The sequence below is a fragment of the Podarcis raffonei genome, chromosome 3 (genome assembly GCF_027172205.1).
Source record: "Podarcis raffonei isolate rPodRaf1 chromosome 3, rPodRaf1.pri, whole genome shotgun sequence".
In the NCBI taxonomy this organism is placed as follows: Eukaryota; Metazoa; Chordata; class Lepidosauria; order Squamata; family Lacertidae; genus Podarcis; species Podarcis raffonei.
Window position 1 is genome coordinate 93,135,801 of NC_070604.1, and position 24,997 is coordinate 93,160,797.

Sequence of the window (24,997 nt, forward strand, 5' to 3'; positions counted from 1 at the left end):
GGATCTCCCCATCCCTGGGAGCATCCAGCTCTTGCAATATTTTTCTAAAGTAAATCCAGTGTTAAGAAGTTCCCCCTCCTCCCTCCCCACTCAAAGGAAGCTGCCTTACACTGGAGTCAATTTCACTCGCCCCTCTAGCTCAGCTTTGCCTCCAGCGGCTCCCCAGGGCATCGGGCGGGAATCTCTCCCAGTTCCAGCCCTACCTGAATATGCGTGCGTGTGCGTGTTGCACCAGAGCATAGCTGTCAACGTTTTCCCTTTTTTAAGGGAAATTCCCTTATTCCGAATAGGGTTCCAAGCAAGAAAAGGGAAAAGTTGACAGCTATGCACCAGAGACATTTTGCATGCAAAACAGGCGCCCTGCCGCCGAGCTCCCTTTCCCGGGGCTTTTGTGGAGCAAACCAACAGGTGCTGCTTCGCCTTTCTGCAGAGCCGGCGAGGGCAGCAGCAACAGCACCTGTTGAATGCCCGCTTCTCACGCGGCTGCCGGACGTCACAGAGACGCCGCCACCGCTGCCGCCTCCCGGAAATGAAGAAGGCAGCCCTGCGCGTGCTTACTCGCAAGCAAGCCTCGCCGCGCTCAGCGGAGCCCGCGCCTCGCTAAGGCCTCTGGCGCAGCAGCCTCTGGCGCCGGTCCCTTGGGGAAGCCGAGGCCTTCTCCCCCGTCTTTTCGCGAGGCCCGCCGGAAGCCTCGGCTCCCGAAGCCGCGACTCCTGCTCCTCCCCTGCCTCCGCCCCGCCAGGCCCTTTCGGGTGCCGGAAGATCCGGGTCGCCGGGCGGCAGCAGGAAGTCGAGACGTGGCCGCCCTGCGGAGCAGCGGGGGGCGAGGCAGGCGATGGCGGCCGCGGCGGCGCTGAGTTCCGAGCGGCTGGAGGTCTCCATTGACGGCCTGACCCTGAGCCCGGATTCGGAGGACGCCCGGCCGGGCCAGGCGGAGGCGAGGCCGCTGCTCGCCCCGGGGGGCCGCGGAGGAGGAGGAGGAGGCCGGGCGGGGGCAGCCGGAGCCCAGCCGGGGCAGCAGCAGCAGCAGCAGCGGGAGGACGAGGCCGGCGGCGGGGACAGCGACGGGGAGGTTGGCGGCGGCGGCGGCGATGGCGACGACGAGGGCGGGGTGCTGAGCCTGGAGCGACGCTGGGGCTTCGGCCTGGAAGAGCTGTACGGCCTGGCGCTGCGCTTCTTCAAAGGTGACCGCGCAGGAGGCGGGAAGGGAGCTGGAAGTCTGCGACCTCCCCCGATCCCGACCCCCGTTCCCGGCCATCCTTCAAGGAGCGGGTGGGTGGGGGGAAGGAGGCTTGGGAGATTTCTCTCTCTTCCCTCACCACCCCGGTCCCCGAAGCTTGACAGAGTCCATTTCCAAAGTCTTTTTTTTTAATCTTTCTTTGCAACCTCGAGCCCTGGTTTGCAGGCTCGCCTCGTTTCTCTGTGCCTTGTGCAAATTTGAGGTGAGGAGAAGGCCTGCTTCAAAGGGTTGCTGTGAAGAAACGACAGCGTTTTACTTTGCAGTAAAAGGGGAGTTGCTTTCTGCAGAAGGAGTTGGTGGGATTTTTAAATCACACACACATCTATCTATATATATCTATCTACTTACCTATCTATATCTGTCTATGGGGCTGTTAATAGGAGGTGAGCTGTGGTTGCAAACCGTGTTTCTTCTGTGAAGGAGTAGCCTTTGGAAATTAGGCTCCGATATGTTGAGTGGTATGTGGAATATGAACTCTGTTTTAGGAGACGTGGTCTATTCTTAAAGAAAGATGGTAGCTTAGGGCCTCATAACATTCATTCATTCATAGAGCATGATGGCTGTTTGCCTGAAAACGTCATCAAAGGTGAAACTGGTTCGGTGTGGTCCTGGTCAACAACTTAGTCTCCCCAGGATGTTTTATGACAAAGTATGCCCTTCAGTAAAGTTGAAGAAAACCATGAGAAGTGCAGTGGGTAATATAAATATGAGGATGAGTCAGATAAGGACATGTTTCAATGACAGAAGGGATCGCTTACTTACTGATTTTGTTTGCTCAATTTAGCTTTTATTTGAGGCACTAATGGCAGTGATTTGGACTACTTAGTGTTAAAGCACTTAAGATTATTTTGTGAAATGGAAGCATCTTTGTGCTAATCAAGACAATATAAGGTGCTATGATGCTCTTAATAAAAGCACTGCATACTTACATCATGCTTGTTCAGATTCTGCCCTCAATTAAACTAACTTGCCAAGGGGGGAAATATCATTTTGTCAGTGGCGGCTTAAGTTTTTAAGAAACAAATTTCTTGTACTCATGAGCCTCCTATTTTGCATGAAAAGCAAAAGAGTGTTACTCCGCTGCAGTGTTACTGCTCTCCACTTCTCCCACAGTGTGGGTGAGCTGATCATGAGGAAAATAAAGGCAAGGTGAGTTGCCTTTTTCAGACTGAGTTTGCCCATCTGATGGGTGGATAAAAGAACCTAAAATAAAAAACCCCTTCTCTAGGCCCTGCTTTGTTTTATTTTAATTTTAATAACTTCTCTTTCCTTCTCCTTTTACATAAAAAATGGACCCAAAGCAGTTCACAGAATCAAAAATGAAGCATCAAAACCACAAGTACAGCATACCTAACAACAAATTGCTGTTGTGGACTCATTTCTGCAACTCATATTACATTTGCAAGTACAGCAGCCTTTTCTGCTATATTGCTGTTCCTGGATGTTCTCTTCGAAATAGTTTTTGTGGCTTTCACATTAATAGTTATCTTCCCAGGAGATTTGATTAATAGAATGCACTTGTAATATCTAAATGAAACCCAAGAAAGACTCTTTCTAAAGGAATGAAGAGTCAACATCTTGTTATCAAGTGATCTGCAAAATCTTTTTTTAAAAAAGATGCCAGTTTTGCAATATCCTTCAGAGAGAACTTCAAAAAGAAAAAAGTACTATTGGTGTTGGGGTGAGTGGAAAGGGGTGTGCATGTTTGTCAGTCTATGCATGCATATGAATAAATGTGTGCAAGAATTTGGAGTGGCCACACCCACTGGCATGTGGCTTCTAGAAGGTTGGCCGAGTCCCTGGGCCAAAAAATGTTAGGCATCCCAGGTTAAGACAGTCATGAGTACACTCAAGAAATATGAATTGCCCCTTTCATCTTCTTTCTAGATAGTGTTCTTCTGTGAGGCAGCACAATCCTGTGCCTTTTCACTTGAAAAGCAAATTACCAAAGAATGGATATAGGATTGCCGCCGTGATCTAGCCCTGGACAGAAAATATGCTATTTCTTTAAAAATATGGTTTTAAAATGCATTTATTTAATATGTCAACATTCCACAGATGGTCACATTTGGGATATTGTCTTTTGTATAAATGTTCATGATCTTGCCACAACTGTGACTTGCTGAACTCAAAAAAATAGTTTTGCTTGTCCTAACCATTTGCACAGCAATAGTCAGCTGCCTCACTCTCCATGATGAGAGTTTTGGATGCATTAGTATGTATTGTTCAGAAGCAGCATGGCCTGAGCTGTCATTTCAGATCATTTGTCATGAATTAATTAATACTATAATTCAAACAATATAAGATCCTACCCTACTATCAATATAGCAGGGTGGGATCTTATAAGAAATGCTATTGCATTTAATCAAATAGGCTATTGCATTTGAAACTTCATACTTTACTAAATTAATTTAGTATCCTGTGTTGCTTTTACAGAAATTAATATGAATACTTTTCTGGTGTGAATAAAGTTACAGTGGTACCTTGAGTTACAAACGCCTCAGGTTACAAACGCCTCAGGTTACAAACGCTTCAGGTTACAAACTCTGCTAACCTGGAAGAGTTACCTCGAGTTGAGAACTGCCCCAGGATGAGAATGGAAATGGTGTGCCAGCGGCGAAAGCACAGTTTCAGGTTAAGAACAGACCTCCCGAACAAATCAAGTTTGTAACTAGAGGTACCACTGTATTTGAAAAGGACACAGTCCTCTGATACCATGTTTGTTCCTTATCAATGCTTTAACCAACAGTGTATGTGTGGTCATTGGGAGTTTGTAAATGCATTAGTTTAACTTCCTTGATAACATATTATCAACACAATGCAGTGTATGTATAAAACATTCCTTATCTTCTCTTAGATAGTTTTGTGTACTAAATAGACACTTGTCATTCTATTTTCATACAGAGTCAAAATTGGATTTACAGTTTGTAGCCAGGGTAGTTTTCCATGACTCAGCAGTAAAGTCCCAAGTTTAGGCACTGTGCCATTTCCACTTTGAGCCGGGGGTAGCCAAATGTGGTGTCCTCCAGTTCTTAAGGATTACAGTTCCCATTCTTTGTGATCTTTGGCCATGCTGGCTGGAGTGTCTGACTTAGAAAATCTCTGGTACTAGGGCAAGGAAAGGAGGTAGGTGGGGGAGGCTGTTGCCATCATTCTCCCAGAATTGTCTTGGGGCGTTTTCTAATTTCGTCTGACCTAGTTCCTAAAAATATTGTACTAGGTATAAAGAGCTCCCAACATTTTAAGAACACTCTCTATACTTTGTGGAGACAGCAAAGTAAACCTCGATTTGGACAAGTTGGATAAATCAGCACAAGGCCTTAATACACAAACCAGCTACAGCGTAAGCAAGCTTGAATAGATGAGGCATGGTCACTGTTCAGTGAACACAATAGAATATAGTGGTACCTCGGGTTACATACGCTTCAGGTTACATACCCTTCAGGTTTCAGACTCCACTAACCCAGAAATAGTACCTCGGGTTAAGAACTTTGCTTCAGGATGAGAACAGAAATTGTGCTCCAGCGGCGCAGTGGCGGCAGGAGACCCCATTAGCTAAAGTGGTGCTTCAGGTTAAGAACAGTTTCAGGTTATGAACGGACCTCCAGAACGAATTAAGTACTTAACCCGGGGTACCTCTGTAAGTGGAATGGCACTGATGGGCCATTCTTAGATGGGGCTGATTTTTAACAGCCAAGGTAAAGCTGGTGTTTCTGTAAACGTGTGAGTGAGAGGCCTGACTCTGATATTTCAGTTTAGTTTTGGCATCCTCAGTTTTTGAGGAAGACCTGAATGGGACTGAAATGAAATGTAGGGAAGAAATTTTTCCACTGGCTGCTTTATAAATATGGATTGCTTCATAATGTTAATAACAGTGAATGGACTCAGTACCAGCAAAATTGGGCAGTTTCAAACTTGTAACCTTTTAAAGCGGATTATGCCAATGAAACATGGGCCATGTACGATGCTTTGGGCATCCTAAAACCAGTATGTTAACATATCTCGGTGCCTTAGTTTATTATTTTTAAATGTAACAGCATTATTTGAGGAATTGTGCCTTAAAATATTTACAAGCGTTCTAATGAAACCAAATTTCCAAAGAAAGCTTTACATGTACGGTAATTCAGATTTTTTTAAAAGACATGCTATCAGATATTTCATTTCTACTACGTAGTTTTGACTGTTTGAAAAATTACTCAAAATTTATATAAAATAAGCATACTGTATTTTCTTTCTAAATAAAATACATATTCTAGATGAGATCAGAGTCAGTTGTAGGACATGAGAATATTTTCAAATTTGATTCCCCTGTCCGTCCCCCACAAAAACCCAATGCAGTGTAATGTCTCCATAAACACATGAGGTATCTTTACATTAAAATGCTGAACTTTTGGAGGCAGGAGCATTTAGGAGATTCATGTGTGTTAATGAATTCAAATAATATACAGTAGGTTGTAATCTAGAAGCCTCTTCTCCTAAGGGGCACAGAAGGATGCCATTTAGAAAGTACACTTTGTTTGATACAAGCCCTTGAACTTTTCATTCTCTCTCATCAGATTACCTTTATCTGTTCTCAGTGAAGGTCTTCTTTTCTTAATTGATTCTGTCTCTTGTTTCCTCCTCTCAAGCATCTTTCTGGTGAAAAAGGACCTGAACCTCACATTCTTTGTAGAGCTTGTTTTCACCGCAACTTTCAGTTGTGTTGGTTCTGATGATATTTATTCTTCGAAAAATAAAACTTTAGTGAGTTAATCCAAATTTTGTTTAAGCAAAGTATCCAATAGAGGACATGATGCAGGCCAAAGAGAGTGAAGCCTCTTTATTGCCATTCAAATCCCAATTTACTGTTTAGTACAAGCTTAGTATGACAAGGTTATTCAGGATCTCATGTTGGTAGTCATCCTGCAGTTAACAGTTATTTTCAAATATGACCTAAGACAAAAGGATAGTTTGCGGAGTTTCTTCAGAGTGGTTAACATTCCTGCAGTCCTGTGCTTTAATTTGCCTGATTGAAATAAATGGCTGCAAACTTGTAAGTAGCTACCATATTTTATAGATACTTCCTAAGCCCTTTAAAGCCATCATGGCTTGAGAAAATTCTGAAACACTGCTTGCAGTTGCATTGTGAACCTTGACAGCCAAGTTTCCAACCAGAGACCAATGCAGTAGGAAATGGCTTTAATCCCATACCAGCCTTTCTTTCTCTCATCTCTTTCCTTTCTTTTACATCTAGCCTTATCAAGGGTTCTGGAGTACTTAGAAGCTTGCTCACGATTTATTGACATTTTGATCGGCCCAATAAACATATTGCCTTACTGTGGATTTTGTAATGTTACTAAGCCCTCACCCCAGAAGTCACTTGCTTAGTTCTTTCTTGCATTTTCCACAGCATCCTTGAGCAGATAGATAGTCAGGCTCTTTTTTCCATTGAGCACTGGAATCTGATCTACGCCTAACTTGGTCATTACAGAGAACTCCCCGGTTGAAAGCTTGACACCATATGACAGAAAACGAACTTCTGTACAGGCACGCTTTTAATCTTGATTCTTACGCTGAATCTGTAATGTGGCATTTGCATTTATTTTTTTTTATTTTTTTGGTATCATTAATGGGCTTGTGCGTCTTGCCACAAGGAAATTACCATCTGGGTGACAGCAAACACTGTTCAGGCATATGTCCCAGAAAAGTCTGCCTTAATTAAGCCACATAATCTGCAGCTTTTAATGCATTTTAGCAGGTCCCCATCTAAGATGGTAAAAACAGTTGCTGTTTTCCAGGGTGTGTTGTAGAGCTGCCCTTGCCTTCAATGTGTGCTTTCATTCTTTTCAAGTTCTTGTAATTCTTCAAGCTGTTTTCTAGAAACAAGTCACTAAAAGTATGACCAGCACTACCAGAGTAGATTTGTGCCTGTTTCTGACACTTATGTGCACATCTGCCCGTGATGAGCAAGGCACTTGCTTTTCCTCTCCTTATACACCAAAACAATTCTTAGAGGAGCTTGAGGAACAGTTCTTAAACAAAAAAGTTTTAATACATGAAAGTATTGCCAAATACCTATATGTGTTCGTGTGACCTTTTGATAAAGATAAAAAATGTAGTCTCTCTTGGGAGCAGAGAGGGAGTCTGTAAATACAGTACAACATCTGCTTATGATCATCCGTTCCGGAGGCCCATCTGCTGGGCAAAACTGGACGCTAGTAGAGGCGCTGTTGTGCACATGCGCATTCGGCGGCAGCGCGCTTCTGTGCATGCATAGATGGTGGCAGCCGCTTGTGCACATGCGCAGATGGCAGAAGCCACATGCACGAATCACGGCAAACCCGGTGTTTGCGTCCGGGTTTGCCGCGGTCGCAACTTGGAACGTCTGTGAGAAGAGGCAGAGGTAAGTCGAGGTTCCACTGTACTGAGGGGCAATAGATCATACAATGCATTGGGTTCCACTGTTTACCTGTGACACTTCCATGTAGAGCATCATTTATAAAAGGTAAGAACAGCATTATTGCTTGTATTATTGCTAGTGTCATCACTACTAATAATATTGTGATGCGTACTCCTGTTGCTGGAAGGGGCCTGCTCAGTGCAGGAGGATGCAGTTGGAGCGTGGTGAATGCTGCCCTGGTGAATAAATCTGCAATGTTATCAGGTCTTGTAAGAATGCTGCTTGAGTGGGTAAGGTACAGAGTTGGCATCTGGGTTAGCTGGGAGGACCCCTCTCTAGGGCTGTCTGTAAAGTTGTCCTTTGGTGGTGGTGAGTTTGAGGCTCCCTTGAGGAAGGACATGCATCTGTCACCGGCCTTGAATTATATCTGTTTCATTTAGGTTGATTATTTCAGATGGTAGCTATAGGAGACCAACTGGTAGCTATAGGAAGCCAGTTGTTTGCGTTATTGATCCATGTTTTGTGGTCTTGGTCCATTTTTACCAGCGTTTGCTTCTGCATGTACTTTGGGGGATCATTAAACGTGCTAGCATTGGTTTTAACGTTCATCAAAACCAAAGTTTGTTTTTCTTACAGCTGGGCGAGATTGACTGCTGTTTCAAAGTTGAGCCCAGATTAGAGTTTAAAATAGAACTGAAACTGAATTATAGCATGCTCTTTCTTTTCTGGTGGAGTGTAAACAGTTTCATTTGGGGTACACTTGCCAGGGGGGGTCAACCTTTTGAGGCTGAATTTATAATTGTGGGACACTTCAGAAATTAACGGGTGGCATTTCTCTTGGTCCTGGTACAGAAGAGCGAGGTTAAAGTTGCAGAATGGGTTGTTATTTATTATTTATTTGCTGTGCAGCTTTTAATAAAGCCCTTTCAGGTCTGCCCGTCTCTGACTCTCTGCAACTGAATTAGCAGCCATTTTTGTGAATAATTCATTAAGCTGCTTTTTAATAATTGAAAGTAAAAACCACTTGTTTGCTCCACTAACATTTTGGTAATTTTACTATCTAAATCACATTCTGGAATGTGTAATATAAAATAACATGAAGAATTAACTTCTGGGCAAGCTTCAAGTCTAGCCAATAGTCAAAATCAGGGTTTAAGTAATGGAAACCATAAAGCAGCAGACAGGTACCTTTATAGAGAACAAAAATGTGATATAGAGAACCTTTATAGAAGACGAGAGCTCATTCTTTATGGCCCTGTCTATACAATGTCAATCTTCTCTTTCTATTTTTATCATGTTTTTATCCCATCCTTCCAAGAAGCTCAAGATGGCATACATAACCACCCCCCATTTTTTATCGTTGCAACAATCCTGTGAGGTAGGATAGGCTGAGAGTCACCCTGTGAGCTTCATGACTGATTGGGAATTTGAACCCAGGATCCCCCTGTTCTGCTTTATTACGCCATAATGACTCTCTTTTGTCGTTGTGAAACAGCACTTCTGTTCATCACAGACAGCATAAGATACAGGGTACTATTATGTGTACTGAGGCTTTTGGCAACTCCTTTTGAAGGCTTCCCACGGAGCTCAGTGAGGCTAACTAGCAAATGTGTCAGGGTAGGAATTTCAGCCTTGCAGCCACATTTTCTGCATATTTACCTGAAGTAGATCCCAATGAGTTGACTTATGAGTTGACTTATTCCCTCACAGGTTTCTGTCCTAGGCCCATTGTTGTTAAATGTCTTTATAAATTACATGGATGAAGGTATCAAGGGGGTGCTCATCAAACTGGGAGGGGTAGCCAATGCCAGAATTGGGATTCAAGATGGCCTTAACAGATTGGAGACCTGGGCCAAACCTAAAAGAATGAATTTCAATAGGGACAAATGCAAGATTCTACATTTAGGCAGAAAGAACCAGCTGCACAAATATAAGATGGGGGACACCTGGATTGTCAGTAGCAGGGCTTTTTTCATCTAGAACTCACCGGAACTCAGTTCTGGCACCTCTCAGGTTGGCACATTGCCATTTTAAGAGAACAAGGGAGGTGTTCATGATGAGTTCTTGCACCTCTTTTTCTAGAAAAAATAGCACTGGCCCAGTATTATATGTGAAAAGGATCTATGGGTCTTAGTGGGCCATAAGCTTAACATGAGTCAACGGTGTGATGCAGCAGCAAATAATAATAATAATAATAATAATAATAATAATAATAATAATAATAATAATAATAATTCCATTCTAGGCTGCATTAACAGAAGTCTAGTGTCCCAATCCAGGGAAGAAATAGTCCTGCTCTATTCTGCCTTGGTCAGACCACACCTGGGATACTGTGTCCAGTTCTGGGCACCACAATTTAAGAAGAATATTGACAAGCTGGAATTGTGCAGAGCAGGGTGACCAAGATGATCAAGGGTCTGGTACACAGACTTTGGCCATATTTGTTTTTAAAGCAATATTATCATTTATCTTCAGAAAAAGATGGCAAAGCATTTCATCCAACATACGAAGAAAAACTCAGACTTGTGGCGCTGCATAAGCAGGTTCTGCTGGGACCTTACAATCCAGACACATGTCCTGAAGTTGGGTTCTTTGATGTCCTGGGGAATGACAGAAGGTAAAAAGCTATTGAATTTTATGGATCTGTCTGTAGAATAGACATTTGGGCTTACTTGACTGGAATCTTTTTTCCAATCCCCTCTGCAGATATAGCTTGTGTGTCAACTTTCTGTTGGGTTCTCTTCCCTTTGGCTAAACTAAGGAGAGATTGCTATTCAGTTCACAGAGTGCAGGATTTCAGAAGCCAAGCATAGTTCCCGTATTATCTCCCAACTTGATAAATCAGTGCTTTCATTCTGTGTTTATACATGCTGCTTGCTAGACAAAATGCAATGTTACTTGCCTTCCTACCTGCAGGAAAGAATGGGCTGCCCTTGGAAACATGGCAAAGCAAGACTCCATGATAGAGTTTGTAAAGCTCCTAAATAGGTGCTGCCATCTCTTCTCAACATATGTTACCTCCCATAAAATAGAGAAAGAAGAACAGGAAAAGAAAAGGTAAGCTCTTGTGCCTCTCTGAAATTGGGTGGGAGTTCATAAAGTGTGCTTGTGTTCCAGCTCTCATATCTAACAGTCACTTAGTTGGATCCCTGTAGGCCATTCTTGTCAACCACTGAGTATCACAATGATGTAAGGTGACCCAAAGTTACATTTATCCTTTGTGGGTACAGCTCCAGCCATGTCTGCAGAGCAACATCCTTTATATCACCAACCCGAATTCATACTGGTAAAACAAAGGAACATTTGTGCTTACAGCAACCCTTGCTCTGGACTTCCTGTTAGTACCAATCCCAGTTGGGCCTGCTGTCAGTGCTGACAGCAAGCCCAGTTTGGACAGGGATCAACTCTGCTATGGAACTCTGTAGTGCAGTTGTGAACTCTGTTACTGATCCCATGGCGCTTGATGTAACTGGCGATCAGCTGATTGGCTCTGATGGCAAGACTCCCTTGCCAAAGAACAATCAGTGCACTTTAAGGGTCACAGTTGTTTCACTACAACCACATCTCTACTTGCTCCACATCTGATGTCATGTATGACTTCAGGTGTGGGGTGGTGGGCATGTTTTGGGGAAGACAGCCTTGTGGACCCAATTGGGACCTGCATTAAATAAATTTGTTAAAAATAATTTGGCCTGTGGACTGGAGATTCCCCATCTCTGATACAGTTCTTCAACTGTTTTTAATTGCTTTTTAACAATCTTTTTCTGGAGCTGTGAATTGTAGTGCAGTTTTTCCTAGCTTTGAAGACAGATAGTTTCTTGTCTTGAAAATAATAGTTTTACAGGAAATGCAGATACCCAGATATTTTACTTTTTCTCCCATTATGGGTGAATCTTATCTAACGTTTACATGTGGTTTAGATTAGGAGCCTCATCTGTTTAACTTCTGAAATTCTAGGAAGATATCAGTATATGATTTGGATACTGGTTGAAAAGTTGAACTTTGTGCCTTACACTGTACCTCCTGTCAGTCATGTTCCTTTGTTTACATGCTGGTGCCATCCTTCATATTGCATGGAAACAGTTCCTTTCTATAAGAGTTTAGAACAGGGGTCACCAACAATGAATTTTGGGGGTGCCAGTCACAAAACAGCTGCCATGGGGGTGTGACATGAGAAAAGGCTTAACTTTTTCGAATTTCTGCCTAGAAGATAAAACTGAAGCAGAAAACTGCATTAAATGGGAGGGTAAAACAGCAGCTCCTCGGGATTCCTATTGCCTGGTGTCCAAATGTCTGGTAAACATGGCTGTTACAGGAGGGAAGAGGAAGAACGTAGGCAACGTGAAGAAGAAGAACGAGAGCGTTTGCAAAAGGAGGAAGAGAAACGCAGACGAGAAGAAGAGGAGAGGCTGAGAAGAGAAGAGGAAGAGAGGCGGCGGATAGAAGAAGAGAGGCTCCGAATGGAGCAACAGAAGTAAGGAGTCAGCAGGACTCATTCCTTGTTCATTTATCACCCTTCCATCCCATCTTGCTGAAAATAACCTCTGTGTATGGGGTTATCCCCTTTTATTCTCACAATAATCTACGGCTGGGGGAGTGGTGACTTGCCCAAGGCCACACAGTAAGCTTTACAGCTGATTGGATTTGAACCTGTATCAAATTCCGCTGTCTGTGCAATATACCCTACGCCAGTGGTTTAAACATCTGCCCTGCCTCCATATCTTTGTAGTTTAAACCAAACACTTTATCAGAAGCTTAACATTCCCATCTAGTATAGCCAGAGCATTTCCTCGGTGATGAGTCCAGTTGTTCCTTCCCCTTAAATCCTAAAAGGGGCATATTACTTGCCTACATGGCAATTTGCTTATAAAAATGAGTATTTAATTAGGGCTCCAATTATACGAAAAATCACACGTTGAAAAAGTAATGAAAGTTGTAGGTTGGATTACTTATGAAGTAGAAATTCCTTATCTGGCTGGTTACAAGAGAACTTTCCAAATGATGGATAGGACCACTTATGGAGTGATACACTTTCTCATGGTTGAGTTGTCTATTCCAGAAGTGGGCCCTGAAATAACTGTAATGCAGTACCTCAAGGGAGTTTCATTTTGACAGAAGCTGGAACCACCAAGTGAGTTTTAGACAGAAGGCGCATTCTGGCAGTAAGTCCCCTTAGAATCCATCTTGTTTAGAAACCAGCCATGTTTAGAAAATTTGATCTGTGGATTTGCATTGCGTAGGAAGGAGTCTTTCATAGCTAACGAGGCTCTGCCTTATGATTTGGTGTCCCCTAGCACTCCCCTCATCCGTGTCATGTTTACTCAGCTATTGTGTTTCCCGAAATAAATGCCAAGTGTTTCATAGTTTAATTGCACTAACAAATGTGTTATGTTTGAAAATTTTACTCCTCAATCTGGCCTTCGGAGTTGTATTTCAGGGTAACTTTGTCCCTTATCTAGACAGCAGATCATGGCAGCACTGAACTCTCAGACGGCTGTTCAGTTCCAGCAGTATGCAGCCCAGCAGTACCCAGGCAACTACGAGCAGCAGCAGGTCCTGATTCGGCAACTTCAGGAACAGCACTATCAACAGTACATGCAGCAACTTTATCAGGTCCAGCTGGCACAGCAACAGGTATATTGCACCATCTTGGCAGTGCAGCTTATAGAATGATAGATGTACAGCTGACTTTGGAGATTTCAGTGAGACCATTTGTCTATATTGCAGTTAACGGTGAAGGTGGGAATACAAATTCTAATGGTGTATCGGGTCTATAAAATTATTTCTGAAAAATGTATCTAGTGTTTCTGAATTCTTTCTGAAGAAGGTTAAGAATCTATTAACATACACACACTGATTTGTCTGTGCTGACCTTATTACTCAGACCTTTCTAGAAATCTTGAAAGCAGGTATCTTGTACTAGAGTGGGGGTCTTTTCTGAGGCATCTCTAGGGTGATTTGCAGTAGTTTGGCAAGGGTTACTGACTCCCAATTGCCAAACAGTAGCAAACAGCAAAGTAACTTCCCTCACAAAATAAAGTTTTGTGTGAAAGTACTGTTGAACTGGTTCTTTCACAGAAAACAATGTTCAGAACTCAGAATATTCTCAGATGCACCCTCTTCTTTAATTCAAATTTCACACCTGGTTCTGATTAGTAAATCTTGGTGTTCTGGTAAAAAGCAAAATAGATCTGGCAAGACTGAAGTCTGCCCACCCCTCTCCTAGAAAAGTGTAGTGAGATCAGAAATAAAATACCCCTCTGACTGCTGTTTAGAGAGATTTTATGCACCCATCAGGAAATAGAACACCCTGTCTGCTCTTTAGTGATTGCTCTCTAAAGAGCAGAGAGAGATAGCATTTATCTCCTGATCAGATCAAGAAATCTTGCTATGGGACTTTGAGGGCTACTTCATGTGATTTGAGGGGCCCGATCCAGCCCATGCGCCACAAGTTAGCCACATCCCAGATGAGGTTTGGTTGACTTCAGTGTGAAATAGGCATTTTCCAAAGACTAGCTTGAGCTATACATTGTTCAGAAGCAATTCAGGCAAATAAACACATAACACCTTGGACATAAAAACTACTGGAGAGATTGCTTTTTAAAAAAAAAAAAAGCATTCAGAGATTGAAATGGATCACTGTTATGCTATGTTAACACTCAGGCTCAGTTCTCAAGTGGAAATCCAGCGTCTGCTACTCTGCATAGCATTAAGCACTGCTACTCTCATCATCAGGGGGTTTGATGCTTCATCTCTCAGTCCCATATGCCTCAGACAATCTGACAAGTCATGCTCCTGCCTAGTGTTTTAACTCTGCCAGTGTCCTATCCCCTTCAAACTGACTTACTGGAATCTGGCTGCCTCATTTTGTTCGGTTAAAACACAATAGTAGATTCCGTGCAACTTCCACCTGCATATTTCCCACCAGTAGCACTCTGCAAACTTCCAAAATGTGCTCTGCATCTTTCATTGCCCTTACGTTTAGCTTTGGCTTTTAATTTGCAGGCAGCTTTGCAAAAGCAGCAGGAAGCAGCAGCCACAGCGGGGACTTCAGTTACTTCTGTATCAAAAGCAAGCCCACCTAACATAGGGGAAATCCCATCAGTTAATGGACAGGCTAGTGCACATACAGACAGCCCTGAAAAAGACCCGGAAACTGATGCTTTAGAAGAAGCACTGGAGAATGGACCAAAAGGTAAGAGTAAAGATTCTTCTACTCTGAAAGAAACTACTTCCATGTTTCTGGCTGAATCTTTTGTAGCATTCTGCCTTTGGCAACTAATGACCCCAACTTAGTATGGGCATGCAAAACACACTCTCTCGTCTGTGAACCAGCAGTTTCCCACTGCTTAACTAAGAAGCATGGGAAGAAAAATTTGGGTATTGCACTTTCCTGTTGTGTCCACGTTATTGCAGGGCTGTAAGGTAGCATACGTGGTATAGGGTGAAATATACAAAAGCAAACTTGGTTAAACCAGCCTTCCAAGGGAGAAAGGCTATGAGATGGTGACCAGATGAGGCTGATTTTCCTCGGCTTCAAAGTAATCTGCAAGGAGCCTCTTTGGGAGGGAGGCCTTGCCATGTTGCCCCTTATTTGCAGGAGGCGTTTTATAGGATGCTGCAACACAATTCTCTGTCTGAACTGAACATTTTTTGTTTGTTTCCCTCTTTTTTTTTTTAAGAATCTGTTCCAGTCATAGCAGCACCATCCATGTGGACACGACCCCAGATTGCAGACTTCAAAGAGAAGATCCGCCAGGATGCAGACTCTGTGATTACGGTTGGCAGAGGGGAAGTCGTGACCGTTCGTGTACCAACTCATGAAGAGGGTTCTTATCTCTTCTGGGAGTTTGCTACAGACAATTATGACATTGGTTTTGGGGTATATTTTGAATGGACAGACTCCCCTAACACAGCAGTCAGCGTACATGTTAGTGAATCCAGTGAGGACGAGGAAGAGGAGGAAGGTATCTTTATTTTATATACCTCGTAGGGGTTTTGAGTCCTGAAAGAAGCTGTAGCAGGCTTTGCATTACACTTTCTGTCATCTTGGAATTTAGAAAGGTGGTGTCCAGTGTGTGCAGGCAAGTGAGACATAGTGACAGAAAACCCTGGGATGTTGCAGGTTGGCTAGTGTAGGAAAAGAAATCTTTCGTAGGAGCCATTTAAGGTAAGTTAAATGGCCTTCCCTGTGTTTTTATGCAGCCTTGATTGACAGCAAGGTTCCAGGATGATGGTGGTTCTCCTGCTGTATAGCCTTAACAGGAGACCTCTCAACTTGGAGGGAATTTCCAAACCACTGCAGAATTAAAATTAATTGGAAAGTTGTTATGGCAATACACTTTCATGTATGTCCCTGACAAACATGAAGTCTCAGTGCTTAGAGCTCAGTTGTTCAAGTTGCCATGACACTCCTGGCTCTAAACTCAAAGAATACAGGTTTGTGTGTAGGCCCTTAATCTGCTTCCAAGTCCCACTTTCAGATTTTACTGTCTTGTAATTGCCTAGTAACTTTTCTTTCTTACCCTTTGTGGTTATGTGTGACTTTGCAGATATTCTGTTTCCTCAGCTTTTACTCACTCAAAGGGCCTGTTTGGCATCTTTGCATCTCTTCCTTGTAACTGGGGAAGATTGCATTGTGGGACCATTATCCAACTGAGTGATGCTGTGCTTTGTTGTCTCCGCACCTTGCTTAGATTCTAAACCTTTGACTAGGAAGTATTGGTCCTTGTAGTGTGGGAGGAAAGAACATCTGTGGATGTTGGATCTGTGCACCTGTTTTTTTGCTCACTCCAACTTCATGCTAGGATCTTATCAGCTTCCATATAACATGACACTTGGGCTGGCTGACTTGCTAGCTTTGACAGTAGCTCTTGTGTACTTCATGCCCCAGTTTAGTTACAAATAAAGTGTTGAAATAAATAGTAGCCCATTTTCAGCTATTTCCTAGTGGGAATAACAGGCTATGATTTATATCTGTACAAGCTGTAGGATGGACCAGTTCTGTCCAAGTGATTGAGGATCTCTGTTCCTATTGACATCAAGTTGGTCTTAGAATCAGTAACCAGGAGTTTGCTGATAAGTCACCTGAGCAATTTTTAAAATTCCCCTTTAGCATCAACTATTACAAAAAGTCCACCATGTATGCAAAGGTATGGTACCTCTTAGTAGTAAAGGAAGATGCAAAGCCATGACCTTTAGAGCATAATTTTATTGCTCCCTGATATTGGTAGAAATGCGTGATTTGGAAGGGAAAAATAAGCTATGAAGTGATGGAACAAAACTAACACCTCCATTCTCAGGGCATGTTGGCGAAGCCTGCAGTACAGAAGCCTAGCTTGTTCAGGATAAGGTTTCCCAAGAGGGGAAAGAGGGGATTAACCTCAGTTGCTTCTATCAAAATGTTGATGTGTTAGCATTGTGCCTTGGTAATCTTGCTCAAAATCCTCCTTGTGAACAGTTGGTCATCACTGTTTTCTTGATAGTTGTAGCCCAAATGAAAATGGGCTGTTTTGCTTTTGTTAAATTAAACAAGTGGCTCGTGTCTTTGCTGTGCTTCCTGCGGATTAATCCGCACTGACCATGAAGAATTGGCTGTGGAGTTTGTTTGGCCTGCTGCATTTAGTGACTAATGCTTTGTTTCTGACTCTTTTCTTAGAAAACGCTAGTAGTGAAGAAAAAGCCAAAAAGAATGCCAACAAGCCTCAACTAGATGAAATTGTGCCTGTGTACAGACGGGACTGTCATGAAGAAGTGTATGCTGGCAGCCATCAGTACCCAGGAAGAGGGGTCTATCTCCTTAAATTTGACAACTCCTATTCATTATGGAGGTCAAAAACAGTTTACTACAGAGTCTATTATACTAGATAAAGATCATCATGTCGTGTTGGAGGCTGGGCAGAGGACGTCATATTTGTTTGGAACTTCGGTCAAGCATACTGGACTTTTTGACTCTGTTACTCTGTCTGATGTATATCTGTATGGCGTGTGTGTGTGTGTGTGTGTGTGAACTTGGAAACTGGGAGTTGAGCTTTCTTCTGCAGCTCAGTGTTAATGCAGCTAGTGAGGTTAGGATCTACCCCCCACCCCACCCCGGTCCTCTCTGGTGACCTGGTTATTTGCCAGAGCTTTCAGACAGAAGGTCATGCAAAATGGCATAGATGGACTTTTTAAAAACCCTCAAACTCTTAAACACACACACAAAGGAGGAAATGTTTCATTGGGGGCAGTCGGTATGATGTTAGCTGCCCTAGTAAGCATCGACCATTTGAAACAAAAAAATCTGTTAGTTGTTCATTTGAGGGTATCTGCCTTATTTGTGGAGGGTGTGTGTGGAGGGGGAGCCAGATGCAATCTGCACTGTAGCAAGCAAGTTTCTTAAAGCTGTATTTGAATGTCCAGATTTTTACACCATTAAACTTGAAACCTTTAGTGGATGCAGTTTAGAAACTGATTTGTCTTGTGTTCTCATTCAAGAAGTTATCTGGCACCTCTCTGGCCAAACATCATGCTGCTGGATGAGACATAGAAGGTATGTATGCGCGTGCAAGCAAAGAACAAGTCTGTATGTACACATCAGGGAATTACTATTTTTTAATTTGGAGAAAAGTAACAATTTAGGGCGCCAACTACACGAGACTTTGTTTCCCCAATATCTGCTGCAGATCCTGAGACCAAGTTATGTGCAGGATTTTGACTTCTGAGCTGGATCATAAGTACCTTGACATTTGGATAATCCTCCAGAAGCATTCCTGTACATATCACATTCAAATAAAGGGGTTTTCCCTTTGTGTGCAATTTATTGTTGAGTTGGTGAGAAGTCAGGTATGTGTACAAGACATTCTGTTGCTGTACTTATCTCTTGCAATCATATGGGTAGGCTTCAAATTAGAACCGGTTATCTGCACAGCTTTTCAAGTTTGTCTGGGTCCCTTCTTGTAAACCCAAGTTGGCACTTTGTGCATCTACATAATTAAAGAATGTCTGAACTGTTGTAGGAATTAATGTTGCACTAATGTTATGGAAATCACTGCCAGGAACACACTCATTTTAGTTTTATTCAGGTTGCATTTGTGCACTCATTCTAGCACCCTTTAATCCTAGTTGGTAATTACGTGTTGAAAAGAAATGTAAGATGTTCTTTCAGATAAACAAGTAGCTTTGTTCTAATTTGCATAGTGAGTTTAGAGCGAAACTGCAAAATTGTGTGTTTGCTCAGCCGTGACGAAGGTCGGCGGGGGTTTGGGCCTTTGCAGCAACGTAACTTTTGTATAGAACCATGTTTCTGAGAAACAAGGTGGAGTTCAGGTATTTCGGAAATGACTTGTGTAAGTGTGTGATGCATGAGGAATGCAAACCCCTCCCCCCCAAAAAAGTTTGTTTTGCAGCAAAATATCTATGGATTAGCTGCAAGCATATATATTCTACTAGAAGTGGGTCTGTTGGGATTCAGCGGGGTTTATGTTTGAATATTTGTACATACATTTATATTTGAGGTTCCCTCCCCCCTTATTTCACCTTATGGAGGTGGTTCTCCAAAAAGCACTAAGTTGCTCCAGCTCATTTGATTTTAGCATTGCCTTACAAGCTTTTGTCTAGTTAGTGCTGCTCCAGTCAACTCAGATCAGTTCTGCTCTAACATGTTTCATTCTCACATGTACATAAACACATGGAGTTAGGATGTAGCTTCTTTTTTAAAGCTGTATTTAAAGGTTCTAAAAAATAATAATAGAGGAAGGCACTAATTCCATTTAACACATTAGATTTCTTTTTTGTCCATACAAAATTATGATTTAACAACTGTTGGGAAGCGGTATATGTTTTCTTGTAAAAAGCAGTAATTTTTACTGTCAAGCTTTGGGTATCCAAACTCCAGAAAAATGCCTCTGACTGTTGATTAGTACAGAAAAAGCGCGCTTTCGAAATACCTTGGAATAATATATTTAATCTGAATTAAAATTGCTTATATGGAACCGCTTGGCTTCTTCTTAGCACTACCAGCATCACTACAGTTTGAAGAATAAGATTTGGAACACGGAGAGTTTACAGAAGCAAAATTTTGACCTCTACTGAGATGATGGGGACTAGTGGTTTCATCAGCATGCAAATGAGTTTGCAGACATGCGTCTAGTATCAACTTTGCATGGCGTATTACAGTTGTGAACATTTTCCTGCTTCCAGAATTCAGATTACTTCATGGAATATGGAACCTTTTCTGGGAGGGTGAAGCAGTGCAGCAATTACACATTTAGCAGCCCATGCCAGCATGACTGGTGATCAGGGATGATGGGAGTTGTAGTCTAGCAATATCCGGAGGGCCACCACTTACTCTCTTTTTTAAAAGCTGAGCCACAGTGGCCACATCCTGAAAAAGAGGTGCAGAATAATAGTGGGAGCGACAAGAGGCACTGTGGCCACGCCTGTAGAAAGGAACAGCTGTGTGTACATTATGCTTTCTGCAAGGATTATAAGTAGGCACGTAGCTCCCAGGCGCTTCTGGAGGGGGGAGGGATGGTGATTTACATGCTATTGCAAGTTGCGGCCTGTGCCTTCAGCCACCAGGTGGTCTCACGAGTGAGTTGCAATCCACATACTAATGGAAAATTCACGAAAAAGGCAGAAATGGTAAAATAATTCCAAAGCTAGGCGTTAAGACGGAGCTCAAAACTCCCAGCAACCACGAAAGCAGCAACACCAAATCAAATAGTTTGCCAAGGAATGGCTTCATTTTGCTCGGTGACAAAATGTGACCAGAGATTAAGCGGGAGAAGCTTCAGGGCATCAGAAGGATAAAGCATTCTAGGGGGTGGGTGCCACTGCAGAAAAAATACTGACCCCTCAAGGGTCTTTGCAAGGACTGGGCGGGGGACCTCAGGGCTGGAGGCTGAATGTGGCCCTCCAGGCCTTTCCATCTGGCCCTTAGGACTCTCCCCAGGATTGTCTTGATGGAGGATAGAGAAGTCTGTGTATGTGCGAAAAGCAGCCTACTGCGCCAAGGTCTGCCTGCTTTTTGCCTCTGATGCCAGCAGCCAACAGCATGTGGCCCAAAGAGGGATGCTCAGAAGGGATTGTGGCCCTTGGTCTGTACAATGTTCCCCACCTCTGAGCAATGTTGTGGAAGAAAGCATCTCTGAGAACAAGGAGGTTCACGCAGAAGTAGACCCCCTTACGATGGGTCCTCAACAAGACCACCTGCCTCTGCCAGTTAAAAAAGAAAGACATTAAACTTTTTGTTTGTGACCATTTATGGTTTTTTTGGGGGGGTGCAGGTGTGTTGCCTATTGGGGCAGGGGAGATCCCGAGCATCATTTTCTTCTGTGAGATGGTTATCGTACCAAATGTGCCCCAGATCCAGAAAGGCTCAGGCCATTGAGGGATTTATAGCATCTCCACTTCAAAATGAAAGCTAATAGGAGTTGAAATGGAATAGGTGTAAAATGCTCCTTGTGGTTCAGCCTTGCCTGGGAAATTGAGCTGCAGGGAATCTTCACTGGCCACAGCTTCTGGGTTGCTTTCCGAGGCAAACGCAAGCAGAACACACAAGCAGCCGTCTATTCAAGAGGTTACTGCAAACTGAATGTGCTGGCAAGAACCCTCTCTGTCTCAACCTTGGTGGGGGAAGAGTAGTTTTCCCATGCAGAACTATGTTTCAGGTTCACAATTTTAAAAAACGGAAGAGAAATTCTTACGCATCGTACGGTACAGTACCAGGTTTAATTCTCTTGCAAACACATTTGTGCTTGTCCTAAAGTTTTTGCCGGTATTGAAGTTCTGAAACATGTCTCCCTCCATCTGGGTTGCTTCTCATTTTGTTGCTTTCTTGTGTCTTGTTCTCCCCCCTTCCATATACCCCCCCTCCACTACTTAACGAAACACGCCGAGGGCTAAAATGTATTCATTCCATTCAGCTTTGCAGAGATTAAAGTTACATAATAATGTAAAGCTGGCAAACGACTCCATCTTCTCTCTCATCTGAATCAAGCCACGCAAGAACAGTTGGTGGCTAAGGGAACCGTTGGGCTAAAAATGGCCAAGTGTGCTTGGAAGTCTCTCTCTTTCTCTCTCTCCAGCTGATTCTTCCCAGCATGTGACCCTTTCCCAATTTACCCCATATGTATAGTGGCCTTAATTTACAGAAGCCGACTGCTGTTCAACACACTTACCATTTGGTGGCAAAGAAAAAAATATTTTGAATGCAATGATGTAATAAGGAGTGGGAACCGCTTAGAACAGGGTTTCCCAAACTTAGGTCCCCAGCTGGTTTTGGACTACAACTCCCATCATCCCTAGCTAGCAGGACCAGTGGTCAGGGATGATGGGAATTGTGGTCCAAAAACAGCTGGAGACCAAAGTTTGGGAAACTCTGGCTTATAAGATGGAGCCATCTAACTCAGTATTGCTTATATGAAGAGGCAGCAGTTTTCCAGGATTTCAGACAAGGGACTTTTCCAGTCCTACCTGGAGACGCCAGCTGTGCTGGTCCTCCCAAGAGACAAGGTGAGGCAACTGCCTCGGGTGGAAGATCCCACTGTAGATCTTTATTCCTTCCCCCTTGATGTAGACCTTCACTCAGCCCTTCTTCCCTAGTAGGGAGTGGGGAACTATTCTGTGGTTTGCCTCAGGTGCCAAAATGTCTTGGACCTGCCCAGGATGCCAGAGATTGAACTTGGCACCTTCTGCATGCAAAGCAGATGCTCTATAGCTGAGTTGCAGTCCCTCCCCATATGCTGGATTCTCTGTGGGGTGTTGAAGGAAATTAGAAAGGGAGCTAAAATGTTAATATTAAATGAATGAATGGATGGATGGAATCAATATGGTAATAGGAAGGAATATGTAGCATTGTGAAGCACTTTGCATGCTCTAAAAGAATGACTTTCAACCGGTGAATCAGGATGCACAACAGCTTAGAGTCAGCCCTCATATGGGGTGCAACAGTAGCATGATAACCACACATCTATTTAGGGTTTGTTGGGGTTTTTTAAAGAAACCTACAACCCAAGCCCCATATATTAGATGAACTTAAGATTCATCAAAAATTAGACCAATGGACATGTTGTGTGCCAGGTTCCCATAGTTTGGATTGCTGTTTATGTAGGTCTTCAAATAAATGTTTGGATTCCAGATCTGAAAAGGCTGCTCTTAAGCACTTGTAGAATAAGAATAAAAAAGGTAAAGGACCACCAGATGGTTAAGTTCAGTCAAAGGCGACTATGGGGTTGCGGTGCTCATCTCACTTTCAGGCCGAGGGAGCCAGCGTTTGTCCACAGACAGCTTTCTGGGTCATGTGGCCAGCATAACTAAACTGCTTCTGGCACAACGGAACACCATGACGGAAACCAGAGCGCACAGAAACGCCGTTTTTAGTACCTATTTATCTACTTGCACTGGCATACTTTCAAACTGCTAGGCTGGCAGGAGCTGGGACACAGCAACGGGAGCTCGGTCGCAGGGATTCGAACCGCCGACCTTCTGATTGGCAAGCCCAAGAGGGGGACGTGGGTGGCACTGAGCCTCTAAACCACTGAGCCTCGTGGATGACTTACATAATAAGGTGATGGGATCTTAAAGCTAGGCGTATTGCAACAGCAGCTCCTGATTCGTGTTTGTATTAATAAAACATTCCTAATATTGTGAGATGCTCTAACAGCCGTATTTTAGAGACGTTTACCCAAAACAAAACAAAAAATTACTGTGAAAATCCCTGAAACGAGAAGTAATCGACTATAGAATAACAATAATCAAAAAATAAACTAGAATTAAACAAAGACTTTATGAGATGCCAGCTACAAAACTCGTTTCACTGAACTAATCAGTTTCCTCAGAAGGAAATAAATAAATAATAAATTATAAGATTTTAAGTGATATCAAAGAAGTTCAAGAGCAGGACTGAAAATGCTTCCTCGAGTTTTTGAAAACGGTATGAAAACCTCAATGACAAGTTTTAAACATAGCCCTATTTAAGAGAATCCAGTAGTGATAAAAAAATGAGGTTTGAGGTTTCAAACAAACTCAAAAACAGGGCTGAGGCGCTCTTGGCTGCTGATGTTAAAGAAAGGTATGAAAACCTCAATGACAAGATTTAAACAAAGCCCTGTTAAAGAGGACCAAGCAATAGTAATTCAAAATTAAGGTTTGAAGTTTCAAACAGACTCAAAAACAGGGCAGAGACTCAAACAAGTTTTAAACATAGCCCTATTAAGAAATTGAGGTTTTAAGTTTCAAACAGACTCAAAAACACGGCTGAAGCGCTCCTGACTGCTGATGTTAAAGACTCTGTATTTTAGAGACGTGGCAGAAGCAAGGCATGTGGGATGAACACTTTGGCTGGAGGTGTGGTTATCTTCTGCTTCAGCAGCTGACCTGACATTATAACCTGGTTAGGGGGATTATCCTTTCTCTCCCCACTCCCCTTAACACATACAATGTGGAAAGGCTGAAGGCCTGCTGGGCAGGGAGCTGCTTTGCTTCTACAGGCCCCGGAGAGGTTGTGCCCTGTTTTTCTTGGCACTTGAAGTTCAAACACTGTGCAGACGCGCACACACTCACACAGCTCTCCTGCAGTTAATCCGGGAGCCCAATTTCCCTTTCACTTCAGCTTGCCTTTGTGCTCCCTCCACGTCCTGAATGAAAAAGGACCCTTTCTTCTCCTCATCTTCCCCAACAGAATCTGCATTTCCGTTTTATTAACTGGCCTGCAGCTAAAGGCTTTTAAAACAGGGCTCGTTAGAAAAGCACACAGGCACTAAATTTATTATTAGAGCTTACAGAGGCATAGCTACCCCCTCCTCGCCCAGTGCTAATTATTGCTAGACCTGAAACAAATTACGATTTTCAGAGTCCATCAAGAAATTGATCTTTGTGTTGTTCTTATTGCAGCTGATTGCATACCTGTCATAATTATGAAGAAACCCTGGTTTCAGCTAACTTAATTGCTTTGGCATTTAGAGTCTGTTATTTATATTTTTCTCTAGGGAATTTTGTAAGAATGCTTTGTATGTTAAAATATCTCTAGGTGGTCAGTAATAATGAAATAAATGAACCACGTAGAAAACTATAAAACACAGAACACACCAGTTGCTGATGTAATACAATTTACAGAGTTATCAGAAGCATTTGTTATCAAGATGTTATCAAGCCAGGAATGTCTGGCTAAACAGGAACGTTTAAGCAGGCTCTGAAATGGTAGCGTAGTCTGTTCCTGCCTATGGGACATTTACTAATATAGAAGAATTGTTGTTGCTGAGTACACACCATTGTCACTGATAATTAATTGGGGAGTCAGAAATCCTTGCTGATCTACTTCAAACCAACGCGAGATTTACCAGGACATTCTTATCTACCTTCTGCTGCCCCAGATATAGCCATCATAATATATATAA

General features: G+C 42.9%; 1 protein-coding gene across 1 annotated transcript; it reads left to right on the forward strand.

The window, feature by feature from the left end:
- Nucleotides 1–648: 648 nt before the first annotated feature.
- ACBD3 (acyl-CoA binding domain containing 3) lies at nt 649–19,591 on the forward strand. Its single transcript, XM_053383032.1, has 8 exons — nt 649–1,184; nt 10,095–10,236; nt 10,536–10,676; nt 11,935–12,093; nt 13,079–13,253; nt 14,625–14,814; nt 15,302–15,586; nt 17,278–19,591. Exons 1-8 carry the CDS (start codon nt 836–838, stop codon nt 17,487–17,489), a joined length of 1,653 nt encoding a protein of 550 aa, XP_053239007.1. The 5' UTR covers nt 649–835; the 3' UTR covers nt 17,490–19,591.
- Nucleotides 19,592–24,997: the final 5,406 nt, after the last annotated feature.

What these genes read in the sequence shown, in the direction of transcription:
- ACBD3 (XM_053383032.1), top strand. Translation starts at nt 836, where the DNA reads ATGGCGGCCGCGGCGGCGCTGAGTTCCGAGCGGCTGGAGGTCTCCATT. An exon ending in CTCCGAATGGAGCAACAGAA is followed by an intron (nt 12,094 to 13,078) that starts GTAAGGAGTCAG and finishes TCCCTTATCTAG; the next exon opens with ACAGCAGATCATGGCAGCAC. An exon ending in ACTGGAGAATGGACCAAAAG is followed by an intron (nt 14,815 to 15,301) that starts GTAAGAGTAAAG and finishes TTTTTTTTTAAG; the next exon opens with AATCTGTTCCAGTCATAGCA.